The 16,559-nt window shown below is 33.0% G+C and overlaps 1 protein-coding gene across 2 annotated transcripts in view; it reads left to right on the forward strand.

Moving 5' to 3' along the window:
- Positions 1-378: 378 nt before the first annotated feature.
- fkh (fork head box protein) overlaps positions 379-16,559 on the forward strand; it is a 51,099-nt gene continuing 34,918 nt past the window's right edge. Inside the window, exon 1 of one of the 2 annotated variants that reach the window (XM_077441100.1) lies at positions 379-1,754. In XM_077441100.1, coding sequence (XP_077297226.1) covers positions 440-1,510 — 1,071 coding nt within the window. In that variant the 5' untranslated portion in view covers positions 379-439 and the 3' untranslated portion in view covers positions 1,511-1,754. The remainder of the gene's footprint in view (positions 1,755-16,559) is intronic. The other variant, XM_077441101.1, reaches the window with a different exon arrangement.

Consider the following 16,559-nt stretch of genomic DNA (forward strand, 5'->3'; position numbering starts at 1 on the left):
GTGATTACCTTTTTTTTTTAATTTTCGAATATATTCAAATATTCGAATAGCTCTTGATTTGCTATTCGATATTCGAATAGTTGAAGTCGACGAATATTTGGGATCCCTAATGTATGCACGTGTGTAGAATAGAAATGTTTTCATAATATAATCGTATGTGTTGCATTACATAGTTTGGGGTGAGACAGTACAGTACAGTACAGTACGAGTAGAGAACAGGAGGATCGTAGGAATCGCTCGGTGGAGGGGGTCGAGTTTTCGTGGCGGTCGGAGAGTGGGGGTAGGAAAGGCGGAGCTCGCATCGCCCCACCTCTGCTCTGCTCCCATTGGCCAGCCGGATAGAAGCATCGGATAGAAACCGAGAAGAGCGATTCGAGTCAGTCGCGGTTGTGTTGTGTTGCGGCGCGTTGCGCTCGGTGCGGGCATGCGCTAGCGCGAGATGTTGTCCCAAAAGTTACCGTACGGCGACAGCCCGCTCGCCATGAGCGTGGGCCTTCCCATCAGCCCTGGCCTGGCGCCTTCCTACACCATGAACACCATGAGCTGCGTGCCCATGGCCGGCGTCAACCCGGTCTCGCAGGGCTACGGCGGCGGATACGGATCCGGAGTCTCCGTCGGCGGGATGAGCACTTCCGGCGTCGGCGGAAGCTGCATGGCCACCGGCGTGGGCTACTCCTCCGCCAACATGCCCTCCTGCATGGGAAACATGGGCTACGGCGGGGCCCTCACCCCCGTCGGATCCATGTCCGGCGGAAGGGCCGAGCTCGGAGGTGACCCGGCGTCGCCCAACTCTGCCGCCCTCCAACGCGCCAGGAACGACAAATCCTACAGGCGCAGCTACACCCACGCCAAACCCCCCTATTCCTACATCTCACTCATCACAATGGCCATACAGAACAACCCTCAGCGCATGCTGACCCTCTCCGAGATATACCAGTTCATCATGGACTTGTTTCCGTTCTATAGACAGAACCAACAGAGGTGGCAGAACTCCATACGGCATTCGCTCTCTTTTAATGATTGTTTCGTCAAAGTTCCGCGCACTCCCGACAAGCCTGGAAAGGGGTCGTTTTGGGCGCTGCATCCCGACTCTGGGAATATGTTCGAGAATGGGTGTTTCCTTCGGCGGCAGAAGAGGTTCAAGGACGAGAAGAAGGAAACGCTACGGCAGACGCACAAGTCTAATTCGAGCGGAAGTAGCGGCAAGGAAGATCGCGATAAGGAGCGGGATGATCCTTTGGCGCTGTTGCATGGACCTGAGTTGTGTTTGCCTGAGGAGTTGCGTCCTCCGCCTCCTCTGGATCATTACGGGTTGAAGCAGGAGCCGGCTGGATACACTCCGCCTACACATCCGTTTAGTATTACGCGACTTTTGCCCGCTGAGTCGAAGCCCGACTTGAAGATGTACGATATGGGAAGCTACGGGTACGGGTCGTTGCCGGGGCCCCCGCTGCAGCACGATTACTATGGCGGGGGGCCTCTGTACCCGACGTCTGCGCCCCCTTTGTGACAGTACCCCCTCGCCTAGGGCCGTAAGCTCTACACGGCGTGAGCGCTCCGCCCCCGCACTCTCCCGTGGTGGACCCGTCCGTGTTGCGGCGAGGGATCCCTGCTGTTTCCGACATTTTTTGACACTCTCTGTGAACACTCGTTAAATTTGACGCCCTGAAACTTTTAAAACTTGTGAGGAGAATCTCATAGTTGTGCTCGCCTCGCGTCCTCGCGTCACCGAAGAGCGGCCGCCGCTTCCTCAGGTATGGCCGCCCTAAAACTTATTGTGCACATCGGAGGTAAAAGTGTTAGTGGTGAAACGGTGGTTCTTAACCGGGGACGTTGTGTCAAATTCTAGGTTTCATTTTTTTTTTTTTTTTGTAACTCACATCATAAGCAAAAAAGTTCTGTTTTTGTATTGTATTGTTTAAAAAAGTTTCATTTATTATTATTTAATCAAAATTAAAATTTCATATGTGGTGCTTATTTATCAGACATAGAATACTTGAAATGAACTAATTTTGAAACGAATTTGTTGATATAAACAATTGGAAATATGGGGGTGCAAAAGCATATTTTCATAGCTCAACGGTTGCCAAACGCTAAAAAAAGGTTAAGAATCACTGTTTTATACTGCTTCAAAGATTAAGGGTCATTTTTGAGTTGTAATCAAAATTAAACCCTATCCTTTTTGGATCAACTATGCCGTTCGAATTGGATATGTATGGGTTTTATATATTTGTTTGTGGCCTTTATTATAAAATGATCTGTTGAAGTGAAATCTTAAATTGATAATTATTATATAGGTATAGTACGTTCGGAATTTAGGATCATACAATAACAAAACACTCATTGAATTCCGTTTAAAATTTCCGAACGTATTATCCTTAATTTATATTGGATTGTTTTTAATTTGTCGGCTTAGTGATTATTTGACGGCATTTAATTTAATTTTTTGTTTTTTATACTGTAGATGCATCTTATATAAATCATTTTCTGATTTATAATCACTAAGTCGATGAAATTCTGAAAAGAATAATGCAAAGTGAACTTTTCTGACACTTTAACCCCGAAAACTGCACAAATAACACAGAAAAAATATTTTATTTCTAGGCATAATTTAGATATCTATAAAATATATATATATATAATTACGTCGATTTAATTTAAATATAATGTGCATTTTTAAATATTCTCATTTTTAATTATATAAATTAACTATCGATTAAGCTGTCAAAAAATGATCCGTTTGAGTGTTTATTGTGTCGACAGATTTATGATTGTTTTTCTTTTTAATTTTATTTAATGTGTTGCCTCGAATTTCATACGAATTACTATTTATCCGTAATAATAATACGTAGGAATCGTTAACTCGAAAGCTTTTTAAAATCTCAATGCGATGTTTATTGTTTAAAAAAAAATACATACGATAAAAAAGTTATAAAATCTATTATTTTTTCTCAAAATATATACGTATACATATAGTATGTTTATTTTATATTCTTATATGAAAGCAACAACTCGTGCTTCTTTGTGTGTGAATATGTATATTTTTTATAGATAGACATCCAATTGATTGATTATTTTTTTCAAACCTATTTGAAAATGAATATTCTTATTGGCGAATTTTCTTGAATTTTTTTTCTGGTTAGATTTTAAATGAAAATTTTACACTTTTCCTACAAATAAAATTTTATATACATTTGGAATTGAATAAAGATAGATTATTTTATTGAAAAAATACAATTACTTTTATATAAGAGCAAAGATTGTTACTTTCAACTTCCCATCTCCTTAAAAGTTCTACGGAGTAGAATTTTTCCAATTTACATAGACATTATGCAATTCAATTATAATTCGTTTTTAACTCACTTTACTTAAAACATTAATTTAAAACGGTACTAATTTGATTCTTTATGAAGTCTGATAAAAATTTTGATTATTTTTTTTATACTTAAACGTACCACAATTTTTTTTGTATGAAATTGCATTGAAAGCTGGGAAATATCCAACACATATATCCATATAAGATTATAGTATATCAAATATAGCATATTAATTAATTTTTACAGTAATTTAATAATGTTTTAAACACAAAGAGCTATGTCTGCAAGCAATAAGCCAACAAAACATATGGAGTGCTTCGTTTGATCGAATTGTGGGGTCACCCATGTCGTAAAAATATACGATAAAAATACTCCCAACATCTTATATCAGTTTTGAATCAACCGTTTGCACATTTAAATGCAATTAAGATTAATTTGACCACACAAGCGCTTGAGAAACATAAGCTCGCGACTATTACTAGGTCATTAAAATCGTCAACTTTGTTTATAAAAGAAACATCCAGACAGCTATGCGTTTTAGATTTCACATCGCACGGACTCAAACGATCCCGCTTCGGTATCTTGAATAAATAAATCGAGTCGAGAAAAATATTTCAATGTCATTAATAATTGCAAACACATGCGAACGACTTTATCGGTTTGTTTGCACAACGTCTGGGACCGATATTGGCGCATAGCGAACTTCGCGAGTGTGCTAAAAGTCAGATGCGACACGTTCCAGTTAAAAAGGGGATTAGGTCGCAACACTACAGTTTTACAAAACACAAAAAGGGAGGAAAAAAACGAAAATAAACCACACTAAGAGACCACACAGCCCTCGACAAAAGGCGCGGGTGCTAAAAGTCCTTTCACACCACTCCGCTTTTTTTTTTCTTTCACGTTCCATTCATGAGTAGTTTGGACCGCTCCATTCAAGCCTCGCTCGTCTCACGGGTGGTTTATTGCTAATAAGTCGTCTTGTAGGTGTGTGGGTATAAGTACCTAAGTTTTTTTTACGTCCGACCGTCGTATTTAACCCTTTTGTTTTGGATCATTTGGCCGACGGAGCACGTTCCGCGTTTATAGCTCGCGTGTGTGTTTACTATGTCGTTTCGCCATTTGAGAATGAGGGATTTTTAGCGGCTAAATATAATATCGGCATGTCTTAAATGTATTTCGATTACTTTGGAACAATTTCCAATACGATTCCGTCGTCGGGAATCGACGAAAAGTTAATTAGAACGAAAATTAACGATAAACTCATTTCTTCCGAGGCATATTTTTTATATAATTTTTCTTTAATTATTTTTCAAAACTAATACAATATCATCCTTCAAACAAAGGCACAACTCTATATCTTTTTACACAGAAAAAACTGGCAAGATTTTCCGGAATTTAATGTAAAATCACAAAGAATAGATACATACATACAAAAGCAAAGTTTTTAAGTTTTAATTTTATTTGAACAATTTACTTTTATATTGATTCAAATTGAACTTAATACAATTTAAGAAGCACTGCAGGCACGTGGGTTAAATTATGAATGCAATCCAGCACTCGCTATAAATATTTATATCAAATGAATTCATACATTTATATACATAATATTGCTTCCGTATTAATAATGAGTGTTTATTTACTTTAACTTTGATCCAATTAAATGCTCCGAAAGCGTATGCTTTTCATTGATCGGTGATTCAAGATTGTTTCGATACCGATAAAATGAAATTGTAGAGCTGTGTGTGGTTCTTTGTGAAAATATTTCAAAGTGCGAAATGCGTCGCCAGACGCAACGTCCGCTCTCCCGATTTGTTCATTTACATACATGTATGTATATGTTTGTATGTACATATATCGGAATTTGCCTTTCGTTTCATAATCTGCATTGTAAGATTTCATATCGATACAAATATCACCAGTTACAATGTTTCAATGGGTTTGAAATTTATATAAAATCAAACAATGGAAGTTGAACGTGGTGTTGCGTTTATGTATTTTGTACGTGCTTGACATTGAAAATACTTTCGAATGAATGGGTGGTATCTTTCGCAAATTGTTTAGTGAGAATACTGTTTCTTTTTATAATTTTATTGATATTGAATAACAACTCATATGTATAATTGGGGATTTAATTAACGTTTTAATCAATTGAGGTTTTAATTAAATGTTTTAATTAACTTCTTATCGTACATAATTTCCACTCAAACCTTTTCAGAATGTTTCATTCGATTTAATCCCATACTTGTCTATTTAATTGCCCTCATTGCAGAGATAAAATACTGTATTGCATAATTTTATGTATCGAATCAGCATGTTTAAAAAAAAGGCTCAAAAATGCATGAACGTTTTCTTGAATCTCATATTTCATTGGACTGTATTTAATTTCAACTTTATTCGTATTATCTCAAACGCGATCTTAGGATTTTGATCTCGAATAATAAGCTTAATTATTTTTTTCAATATTGAGTTCATTGAAATAATTTAATTTTAAATTAAATATCTTACCATTTGCATTGTATTTGAACCGGGACGTACTTTATGAATGGTTTTCTCTTTAAAAACATTTTTGGTTCATAAAAAGAAACTCACTTCAAAGTTTTTAACATCGACAAGTATTCTTAAACATTTTCTTTTTCAAAACAATGCCTTTTCAAAAACCAACGGGAAACTGTTACACTTTCTCTTCGATTCATGAAATCGTTCGGCGCACTTCTTCCGCCGAAAAGTTAAATTGATTTCGTTTAATATTTACTTAGGATAATATGTCGTTTATATAACGTGAAAACAGGAAACTTTTTAACATTTTTCGTATTCACTTATTTTTTTTAAGCACTCGAGAGCATCATGACATCAACATCTCTCTCTCTCTCGAGTAACACAACTGCTACCACTACTTACTTACCGCCAACGCATACTTTGGTACTTTTGACCGTTTCAAAGTCGAGTTTCTTCCAGTCAAAATATTTTTATAATAATCCAACCATCAGTGGCGATGTTAGAACCACACCTTTATTTAATTTATTTTGGTATTTTATCTATTTTACAGGCACGTTATCATTTTTTGCACGGGACGCGTACTTGAGTATTTGCGTTGCAGTTTTGTACGTATGTTATATACATACATATGTTAGTTTTATGAAAAATTGAAAACCGTGTATACGTTTGAAATTCATTTGATCGCAATTGTAAATATTGACGATTCAATAAGCGCCTTATATATGTGTGTATGTGTGTGTATAAATATTTGATCGATGGTAGTTTGTATGAAATTCGAGCTAAAATTAAACCGAAGCAAAACAGTAGACGCAACGATCATGAACAGTGTATATAAAAATTGATTTCAAGTGAACTAATTGTTCGATGAATAAAAAACTAGACGGTTTTACACGAAAATAAATGAAAAACTATATCAGAGTATTCTCTAAAGCCATCTAATGCTTTATTTATTTAGTGTCAAAATACACAGATATGTATTTTTAACGACGGCTACAACAAACGTTTGAAATTTAACGCAGCGGATAATATCATGAACATTACATGGCATAGTATCAAGTTTTAATGCTATTGAATGGTCTGAGAATTTTGCAGAATTGAGATACATATGTGTATGTATCTTATTAAAATCATTTTTTAATTTAAGTTTCATTGAAAAGCAGTGCCATAGTAAAAATTTAATTTATTATGTTTGTGTTTGTGAATATTGTGCAATACTGTGTTAAATTTTTCGACGCTTTCCACCGTAAATTTTACTTTAATGTTTTGTGTATTTATATTTAAAAAGATAATGTTATATTTTTATATTGAAACAGTTACATGTGTGTAAAACTATTTCCTTTTTTTTAATTTAATTTTATGGTTGAAAATATATCTGAAAATTATTGTAATAATAATCGAATGTGAAAATCTTTGCTTGTTTGTCTACTTTTTTCTATGTAGCTTATTATTAATATTTAATAATAATAATAAATAAATAATTAATAACAGAATCGATTATTCGTCAATTTATCGTAAATTCAATTGACGGCACAGAATCATGATATAAAATTTTTAACCAGAAATACTATAAAATTATAAATTGTGTAAATAAACTGTACAAAATCTTTAAAAACGTAAATATAATGTGTATAATTATTACCTAATTAAATTACGATAAATTTATTGAAAAAAAATTAGAAAGTAATGGAAAATATTGTATTTAATTTCAAAAAGACTGGGATGTTAATAATATTGTTAACGAAAATAAGAAAAAAAATATCAAATATATAAATGCATTTTTTTATTTGATTCGTTTGAATGTACTTTTTAGTTTTGGTTGTATTTTTATTATGTCATGTTTTTTTTTTCTTGGTTAATTTTAACAATAATTCAAATATTTAAACTCGAATATAACATTATGAATTTATATATTGTCGAATTAACTTTATTTTATATTGTGAAAAAATACCAATAACAGATGCATTTCAAAACAACTGAAACATATCAATTTATAATCGAAGTAATCTCACATTGATCTTCAATTTTTTTTTGTTTTTGATAGATTTACATTTTTTACAATTTTATTTGCGAATTATTTTACATAAAGTAATAAAAAAAATCAAAATTTCAGTAAAATCACTTCTCACAGTCAATTTTCTTTCAAAGATGGTGCGATATAAATAGCGATAGTTAAAAATTTGTAATAAATGAATTTAAAAAAATAAAAATTATAACATTTATAAATAATTGTAAATAATGTGTTCATACTTCAGTTTTAAATATATATATTATATATATGTGAAATAAAAAATAAATTGAATTTAAATATTACAACATTGAGTTTCAATTATTTCATTATTTCGATCTGTTCAACGGCATTCAACATTATTATATTTACACCATTTTGCTTATTTATTCATGATATAAATTTATATTATATATGTACATTCAATAATGATAATATTCAAATGTATATCTTCATTTATACATACATACATACATAGACAGTACTTAAACATATTGAATTCAATAATTCTATACATTTTAATAAAACCAAAAAAAGTATTGAATTGGTAAGTATACATATCAAAAGAAACTAACACATTTTATAACACAAATTATACACAAATCCCAAATAAGTACTATGTAGACCAAATCTTTTTGTACAACAAACAACAATTCATTCATCAGAATTCAAGAGATTGTCAAAATAAGTACTCCATATATAAATTTCACCAAAGCTACAGTTTTTTAATTAATAAAGATTCAGATGATTCTAACACTACATATATTTACCATACATTTGATCCGCCAAAATAAAACTGTGTCCATTTTAATTATGGAATTGATGTTGTACCAAATTTCAATTACAATTGTCGTAGACTTTTCTTCAATTGTTTTCAATACAATTGGTTTCCATACTTATTTTTATTAAATTTATTCCTATTTGTGCTACAACATTTCTTCTATAAAAATTAAACTTAAACTTGAAACGATTTACACAAAAATCAATGCAAAAAGTTTGACCTAGAAAACAAATATTTACATGTTTATTTTAAGATTAAAAATTACATGGAATATTTCAAAACACATCATATTGAGGATATTGTATATATGTACATATATATATATATATATATATATATATATATATATATATATATATATATATATATATATATATATATATTTTGAATTAATTTTAAACGCGATGTGGAGTAGTGATACCGCCGCGTAAAGTTTCAGCGGTTTTTAACGTTGGGGAGGCAGATGTTCCCGCATAATATGAGATGGCAGCCATTTTTTGTAGGAAATGCATTAACCTGAATTGAAATATTACCCTCCATGATGATGGCTCGTCTCGTACACACGCGCTTGTTCAAACAAACATAGGCTTGGGGAGCGCATGGGAAACACACGTACAAACCCAAAACCGACGGTTGACGAGCCCCGAAACACTCTAAATAATTTGACCATAATTTAAAAACATCATACCTACCTATGAGACTCTGATATATTATTTTAATGGCGGCAAGGATATATACTGTTCCAACTCGGGTTGTAAATTAAGCATACTTGGCAGGGGACTACAAAAAAAAAATGAGAGCTCACAAGTATCAGATTACATGTGGGAATCGTTTCTGGCTCAGCGGGGAACCGGATGATTCTGGCCAATGGGTGAGGTTGGTTTTGAAAAGGTCGACCAATCGCTGGGATGATTTCGTCATTAAATCCAGATGATAGATTATGGAGGACATGTGTTTTTTTCTGACTGAAATCACATTCTGTTTAAACTTTCTTTCGTATGCCTTAATACAGCTTGAATTTAGACATGTATATATGTATAGAATTATTGACACTGATTAAATATATCTTCAATTTATTGATACACAGTAATAATTCTAATAGGATTTTTTCATTAACTAAATAAATTCGTCACTGATTAATTTATTTTTGCGTCTTGATAAATAGCATATCTTTATCGTGCGAAAGATTGAATCTTTTTTTTATATCATAAATAATTTGTGAAATCCTCATCAGATGTATGAAGTCCTCTTCAACACACTTACACATATTTGTCTATGTTTTGTGCAACTCCCACCCATCTAACCCCTCACACTTTTCTTATTTCATCCACTCATCTTCCCTGTGGCTTTCCTTTCACTCTTTTACATTCTCTCGGGTACCATTCGAGCACTTATTTTGTCCATTCTTCTAGCTACGTGACTCGTCTACTGCCATTTCAATATATTCACTCTCTACACTAGGTATATCAATTACCCTTGTCATACTTTTCATCCACATTTTTTGTTTTCTATTTCTCATCGTTATTCCAAGCATACAGCGTTGCATACTTCTTTGTATGCATTGGATTTTGTGTAGCAGTTGGCGTTCAATGTCCAAGTTTCACACCCATACGTTATTTTATTTTTATTTTTTTTTTTTATTTAATTTACACCAAGAAGGCCTAACAGGTAAACCCAATGCGCCTTCCTGGCCAAAGATAAATGGCAAAAGACATTGATCGAAAATCATTTACTCCAGGCAAAGTGGGATTGTGATACCTACCTATACTATTTGTCAAATATATTATAAAAACAAAAAATATAAGAAAATTCATTTCGCATATACTTAATTTAGTATGATTATTCATACATTTCAAAAAGTATGATTTTTTTGGTGATTAACATTACCTTTATAATAAAATTTTTATTTAAAAAGCTATTGTTTTTAAATAATATGCACGAAACGTATTTTATTGTAGGCTTAAGATAGAGAGATATAATATATTGTGAATTAGATACGAGATATTAATCACATCCACGCAAAAAATTGGGGGTAAGGTGAAATTTAATTATATCCGTATTAGGTACTTAGATAAGGTTAGATTTATTGATTAATTGATTAAATATACAAGTAATATTGCATAATTGTTCATATTATATAATATGTACATAGATGTGTAAGTGTTTTAAATTTTACGTCTAACATAGATATGTACCTAAGATTAGATAATCGATCATATTATGCAAAATAAATTAACACAATCGACATTATTATAATATTTAAACAACTGATTTGCTCAGTACAATTGTATACCTACTCAGCTACCTCATAAAAAAACTCAAACAGTTACGCTTAGAAAATTAAACAATTAAACGCTTGTATAGATACAATAATAATATTTGTCATCAAACAATGCGCTTTCGGTGGATATTCGGCGAGAATATATACATATGTATGTATGTATATTGTGTCAATAGTTTTTTAACGCAGATAAGATTACAAAAATTTGCCAAATAAATCCGTGTGGGCGAGATTAAATCTCCAAACGTGGATACATACATATTTTCCCGCTGTTTGAACAGGCGAGTTTGCACAATAGCAATCTATTAATATGCAAGTAAAATAATAATCCGTGTGATTTGATCGCGCGTACACGATGTGCTTTATCTCGCGCCGTTGGATTATGCGTATAAATACGTGTATAATATTTGCAACGGCCTGCATATAATATTATATGTATTGATATACTATGCACCGGTATGCATCGCGGGAATAATCAAAATCGTAGGAATAATCCGGGGCGAGAGCGAGACGCGGCTATACGAGGGGCGCTGGAAAATGTGCGAGTGCGATAGAGAGGGATGAGAATTCGTGCACCAATCACGTGACGAGTCTGCTGTGCGTTGCCGTGCCGCTTTGCTTCAAGTTATATTGCGCAAGTGCGAGCGAGACGGTGATAGCTGTTTTGTAGTGGGTGCGAAAGGGATGTGTATAGTGTTGGTTGTTGGGTAAGTGTAGGGAAAAAGGGGCGCAGCGCATGCGCCTCAAATCAGTCAATAAAGACAGTAGGGAGTCTAGCGTGGTGCTCGTTCAGATACAAATCCAGAAAATAGCACAATACGCGCTTATTGTAATGTTTTGGATTTGGTAGTCTACTTATTTTATTTATTTATTTTTTATGGAAATAAACGAAGATTGGAATGATTTTTGAGTGCTGAAATTGTATTTTATTTATGTCAAAATAATATAATACATTAAACGACGGTACCTTGTAGTACAAACAAAGAAATGTTGGTGCTACTTTGATTTGATTTTTAAATGCTTTTTATTATTACGAAATTATGTTCACAATACATCTCATATCTATTTTAATAGCTACTGATCTACTGATTATTTTCTATTTTACAATTTAATTTAATTTGGTTAGTAATCATAGTATTATATTATTCTAATGTTAATGTACAGCATAATAGGAAAAACAGCTCAAAAACCTATTTATAATCCTTATAATACATCTAATACATAATATTAATTAAAGACTCTCTAAAGTCGATGACCTAAAGCAGATTGTGTTTAGGTAATCTGTGTGTTATACCTGAAGGGTATAGACATTTTGTTGTAATCACCGAGACTCTTCACAAGTGTGTTAGTAAGTGATTCTGTCATAGAATCTACTGGTTAATTTGTTAGTAATGTCTGTAACAAACGGAATATTATTATGGTGCTACTTTAGTATGCGGTCTACCTTTGAATCGCAGTCGACTATTTTTTTTTAAATTTGTATCGTAGCAACGACCTGTTTATTATATTTTTTTCCTACCGCCTCATAATGTTGTCGAAGCATTTGTATCAAAATATCGTCAGAAGCGAAGAAAATACCGACCCTAACAACCTAATCTTAAATGAATAGGGCCAAATCAGTGGTGTCACCCTAATGGTTTCCATGGGTTTCCGGAAAACCGTTGTTAAAAATTAAATGTTTCCGGAAACCCAATATTTAATTTAAAAAGTCATATAATTTTTGTCAATTAACAACTCTCGAAAATTTAATGAATGTTCATATAATAGTGCCTTGGACGAAAAAAAATATACACATTTGCAAAATATTTGTTTTGAAAAAAATATTGGAAACCCGTTGTTCCAAAATTGGCGTGACACCATTGCCCTAACTTAACCTAACCTAACCTGACCCTTAAATAAATAGGTGTTGGCTGCTAAGATACGTAAGTTTTATTTCATCAATATTTTCACAAAAAACACATATCCTAGCAGCCAACACCTATTTATTTAAGGGTCAGGTTAGATTAGGTTAAGTTAAGGTTGGCCCTATTAATTTAAAATTAGGTTGTTAGGGTCGGTGCTGTTCAGTTTCACTGTCACACGCGATAACTGAGACAGTGAGACCGCATATTAAAGTAAAAACGTGAAGGTAGATCGCATACTAAAGTAGATATGTGAAGGTAGACCGCATACTAAAGTAGCACCGAAATGTTGATGGGCTTATAAGCTTTGGTTGAAAATGTGTTGTTTGTGTAAATTCGTTTTGACCCAGTTTTTATAAGGCTTTTATTGGCATTTTGATCTGACAATATTTCCTACATTCTTCCAATCGGTTTGAAACTTTGTCATTTTACGCCGTTTGGTCACCGATAGAAATATATGTATTACTTCCGCCAGTTCGATGGTGAAAAATAATCGTAATAAATACGTTTAAGAATCCAAAAATTTTGGAGACGATGACAGTTCATTCCCAGTAGTCTTGTTTGTTTGACTTTCCACCCCCCACTTTTTTTATCAGATTTTAATTGTTTAAACGCCTGTAACTTTATCTTTTTCACACTATAGATATCTTTTAAAATTTGCATTATAGGCTCATTATCTCTCATCTATATTTTTACTTCACTAATTTGAAGTTTTTTTTTCAACAATATTGAGCAAACTCTTTATCTAATAGTTATTTGTGGGTGACTTTGAAGTATAATATCAAAAAGTACACATTTAAATTTATTTGCGTAACGTTTTTTTTTTCACATAAAATATGTTTTCGCAAGCAATACTTACAAGTTCAATCGAATTTTTCGCGGTTGTTTTTTAAGAAAATGATTGATTGATACAAAATTTTTAAACCCGTTCACTTTGTGTGAATGTATTCGTACAATTTCAGATAAAATTCGAAATATCCACACATTTTTAATTTTTAATGATATGTACATTATAGGCTTTTTAATAATTTAGATTATTATTAAACAACGGAATAAACTAGACTAGAATAGGTTTATTTTGGGTGTCGTTCATTTTTCCAGTATTATCTTATTGGCCTAATTGTTATCTATGGATGCATTGGACAAGGGTTTTCAATACAAAACATGATATGTATTATAGTAAAATAAAGAAATAAGTACTATGTATTGAAGAAATAGCCAGGCGCGCTATTTTTGGGCGTAGTTCATTTTTCCAGTATTATTCTATTGGCCTATTTTTTCTGTTGATGCAGTTGACAGCGGTTTTCAATATAAAATATAATATGTTTTGCAATAAAATAAATCAATAAATATTTTCGTGTTAAAATTGTAGATAATATTTATCGTTTTTATCTATTATTCGTAAAATCTAGTCACTAGATGCTGTAGATTCATTAACAGCAATTTTAATATTATGCCTAATCTATTTTTTTATCTAAAATTGTATGTATGTACATATATACATAACTAATCTCAAAATTGACTCTAATCTCAAAGTAATTTATTATTATTTATTGAAAAACACCACTCGTAAAGTATTATCCGGGCAAAGTTGAGTAGTTACACATTGCTTACTACATACATATGTATATGTAATCGGTTGGCAAATTGCATCACCTGTGGGCTTCTTAAGTCTAAATAGGTAGGTATTTTATTTATGCTAAATGTTTTTGAATTATTTTATAGTATTCAGATAATTGAATGTTATGCTCATAAATGAGGGTCATTAATTTATATTTTTTAAATAATAATTTCAATTTCTAGAATTAAAATTATTTTTTAAGACAGAAGAGATCAATAATATTTTAATTATTAGAAAAAAATTAATCTACATCTAAATTGAATATTTTCTATGAACCACGAGGGCTAAAATTCTCTCTCTGATTAATTAAAAAAAAAGTGCATGTCCAAGGAAATATTTAGAGTGATGGTGGAAGAAGAGAAGGTCGTTTGTTATATTTCCGCTAGTATTTAGATATCATTTGATTTATATAATGTTAAAATGCCCTGGTTAAAATTCTAGGTATATTCATAAATTACTTGAACAATATCTTTTCATTGCGATAAATTTTCAGATCAACACAGCATCATCGAAATCATGCTTCGCTTTCACACCACATAACACTGTTAATCAAGACATGCAACGACGGCAATCGCAATTTGCCGAATTAGCGATCGAAGGATCGTAAGATCGGACACGGGTCTTTGGACACAATCAAGGCACAAATCAGCACAGATTGTCATCGTCGCCGAAGGGGGAGAGGGCGATAGGATTGGAGGGGGTGTATTCTGCACGCACTGTTGCAACAACGCCACCAATACTAATCGGCTTACTATAATTGGTAATCTAATAAGCAATCAGATTTGAATTCAGTTCAAACAAACATGGCCGATGACCGTATGCGCCCCGGCTGGGCCCCTTTGTGCCAAGTGTAAGTTAATTTTACGTACCTATTCCGGGGATAACAACCCGGCCTAGCCTCCCCTATCCTCCCTCCGGCCTTTTGCACAGATTTATCCGAGGGAAAACAAGTTAATATTAATCAAAATATCGAGTGGAAGTTTCGGCACGCCGGTTTCGCCCATACGTACGGGTAGCTTGACCATTCGTGATCTTTCGAACCGTTTCCGGATTATAGATCGGAAAGAAGCTCAAAGCTCCAAAGTACACACGAGGCAACTAGGGTACCACTCTGAAGTGAGCCTTCGACACAAATGCGGATAAATAAACAAAAACAATTTTTTTTGGTCCTTCTATTGAAATTATTGTGTCTGTGATCGATGCGAGTTTATATGCGGCTTAGGTTGATATGGTTAAAATTATAACGCAAAATTTTTATTTATTATAAGTAGGTACCTAAATGTTGCTATAAGTTTGTGAATAATGTGGTTGAAGTGAATATAATAAGGGTAGGTATGCTTTGAATGCTTAAATATTTTCAAAAGGATCGTTCAAGAGTAAGACGTATACCATATATGTGTATTATATACAAAACGAGATCAAAAAACTGCCGTCATTTTTGACGGCAGTGTGAAAATGCTTTAGTAGACATAAAAAATGTAGCACAATATGAAAATATTCATATTACAATAAACCCAAAAATAATAGTGTGATTTGTTTGCTATTATATTTATTATTTTATTTTTAATTTATACCAGGAAGGCCTAACACGTAACCCCATTGCACCTTTCTGGCCAGAAACATTGTATATTTGATACAAGTACTATAAGTATTGTACAAAGTAGATACATATCGCTCAAGCGAAAAATCGCTCACGGCAGTACACTCACAGATAAATGGCTCACGCAACATTACGCTCACGGGACAAAACGCTCACGGAATAATTTGTACGTACAAAAATGTTATTTTTTCCATAAGAATTATTCCAAAACTGAATTGAACGCATCGTGACGAATTAACACACTATCCTATCATAGAGAAATAAATAAAGTATATACAAATCAGTTTAATCTCAATTTATTCACAAAGTACAGAGTTTATTATAAGAACTTTTTAATTCTTCGTATTAATAAGAAAACTCGGGATTTGCGAGAAAATGGGTAAGTTTGCCAATTTTTTGGAACAGTTCCAAAGAAAATCAGATAATTTGGCAAACTGTGATAGGAATCGACCTGGAGTTACAAATTCAAGTTCCGGCCAGCAGAAACCAGTGGGATAGTCATTTCTGCTGGTTTATGATTTCATATGAAATGATAATGGTGCTGAAAAAAAAACCTA

This window comes from Arctopsyche grandis, chromosome 11 (genome assembly GCF_051622035.1).
Source record: "Arctopsyche grandis isolate Sample6627 chromosome 11, ASM5162203v2, whole genome shotgun sequence".
NCBI classification, from domain to species: domain Eukaryota; kingdom Metazoa; phylum Arthropoda; class Insecta; order Trichoptera; family Hydropsychidae; genus Arctopsyche; species Arctopsyche grandis.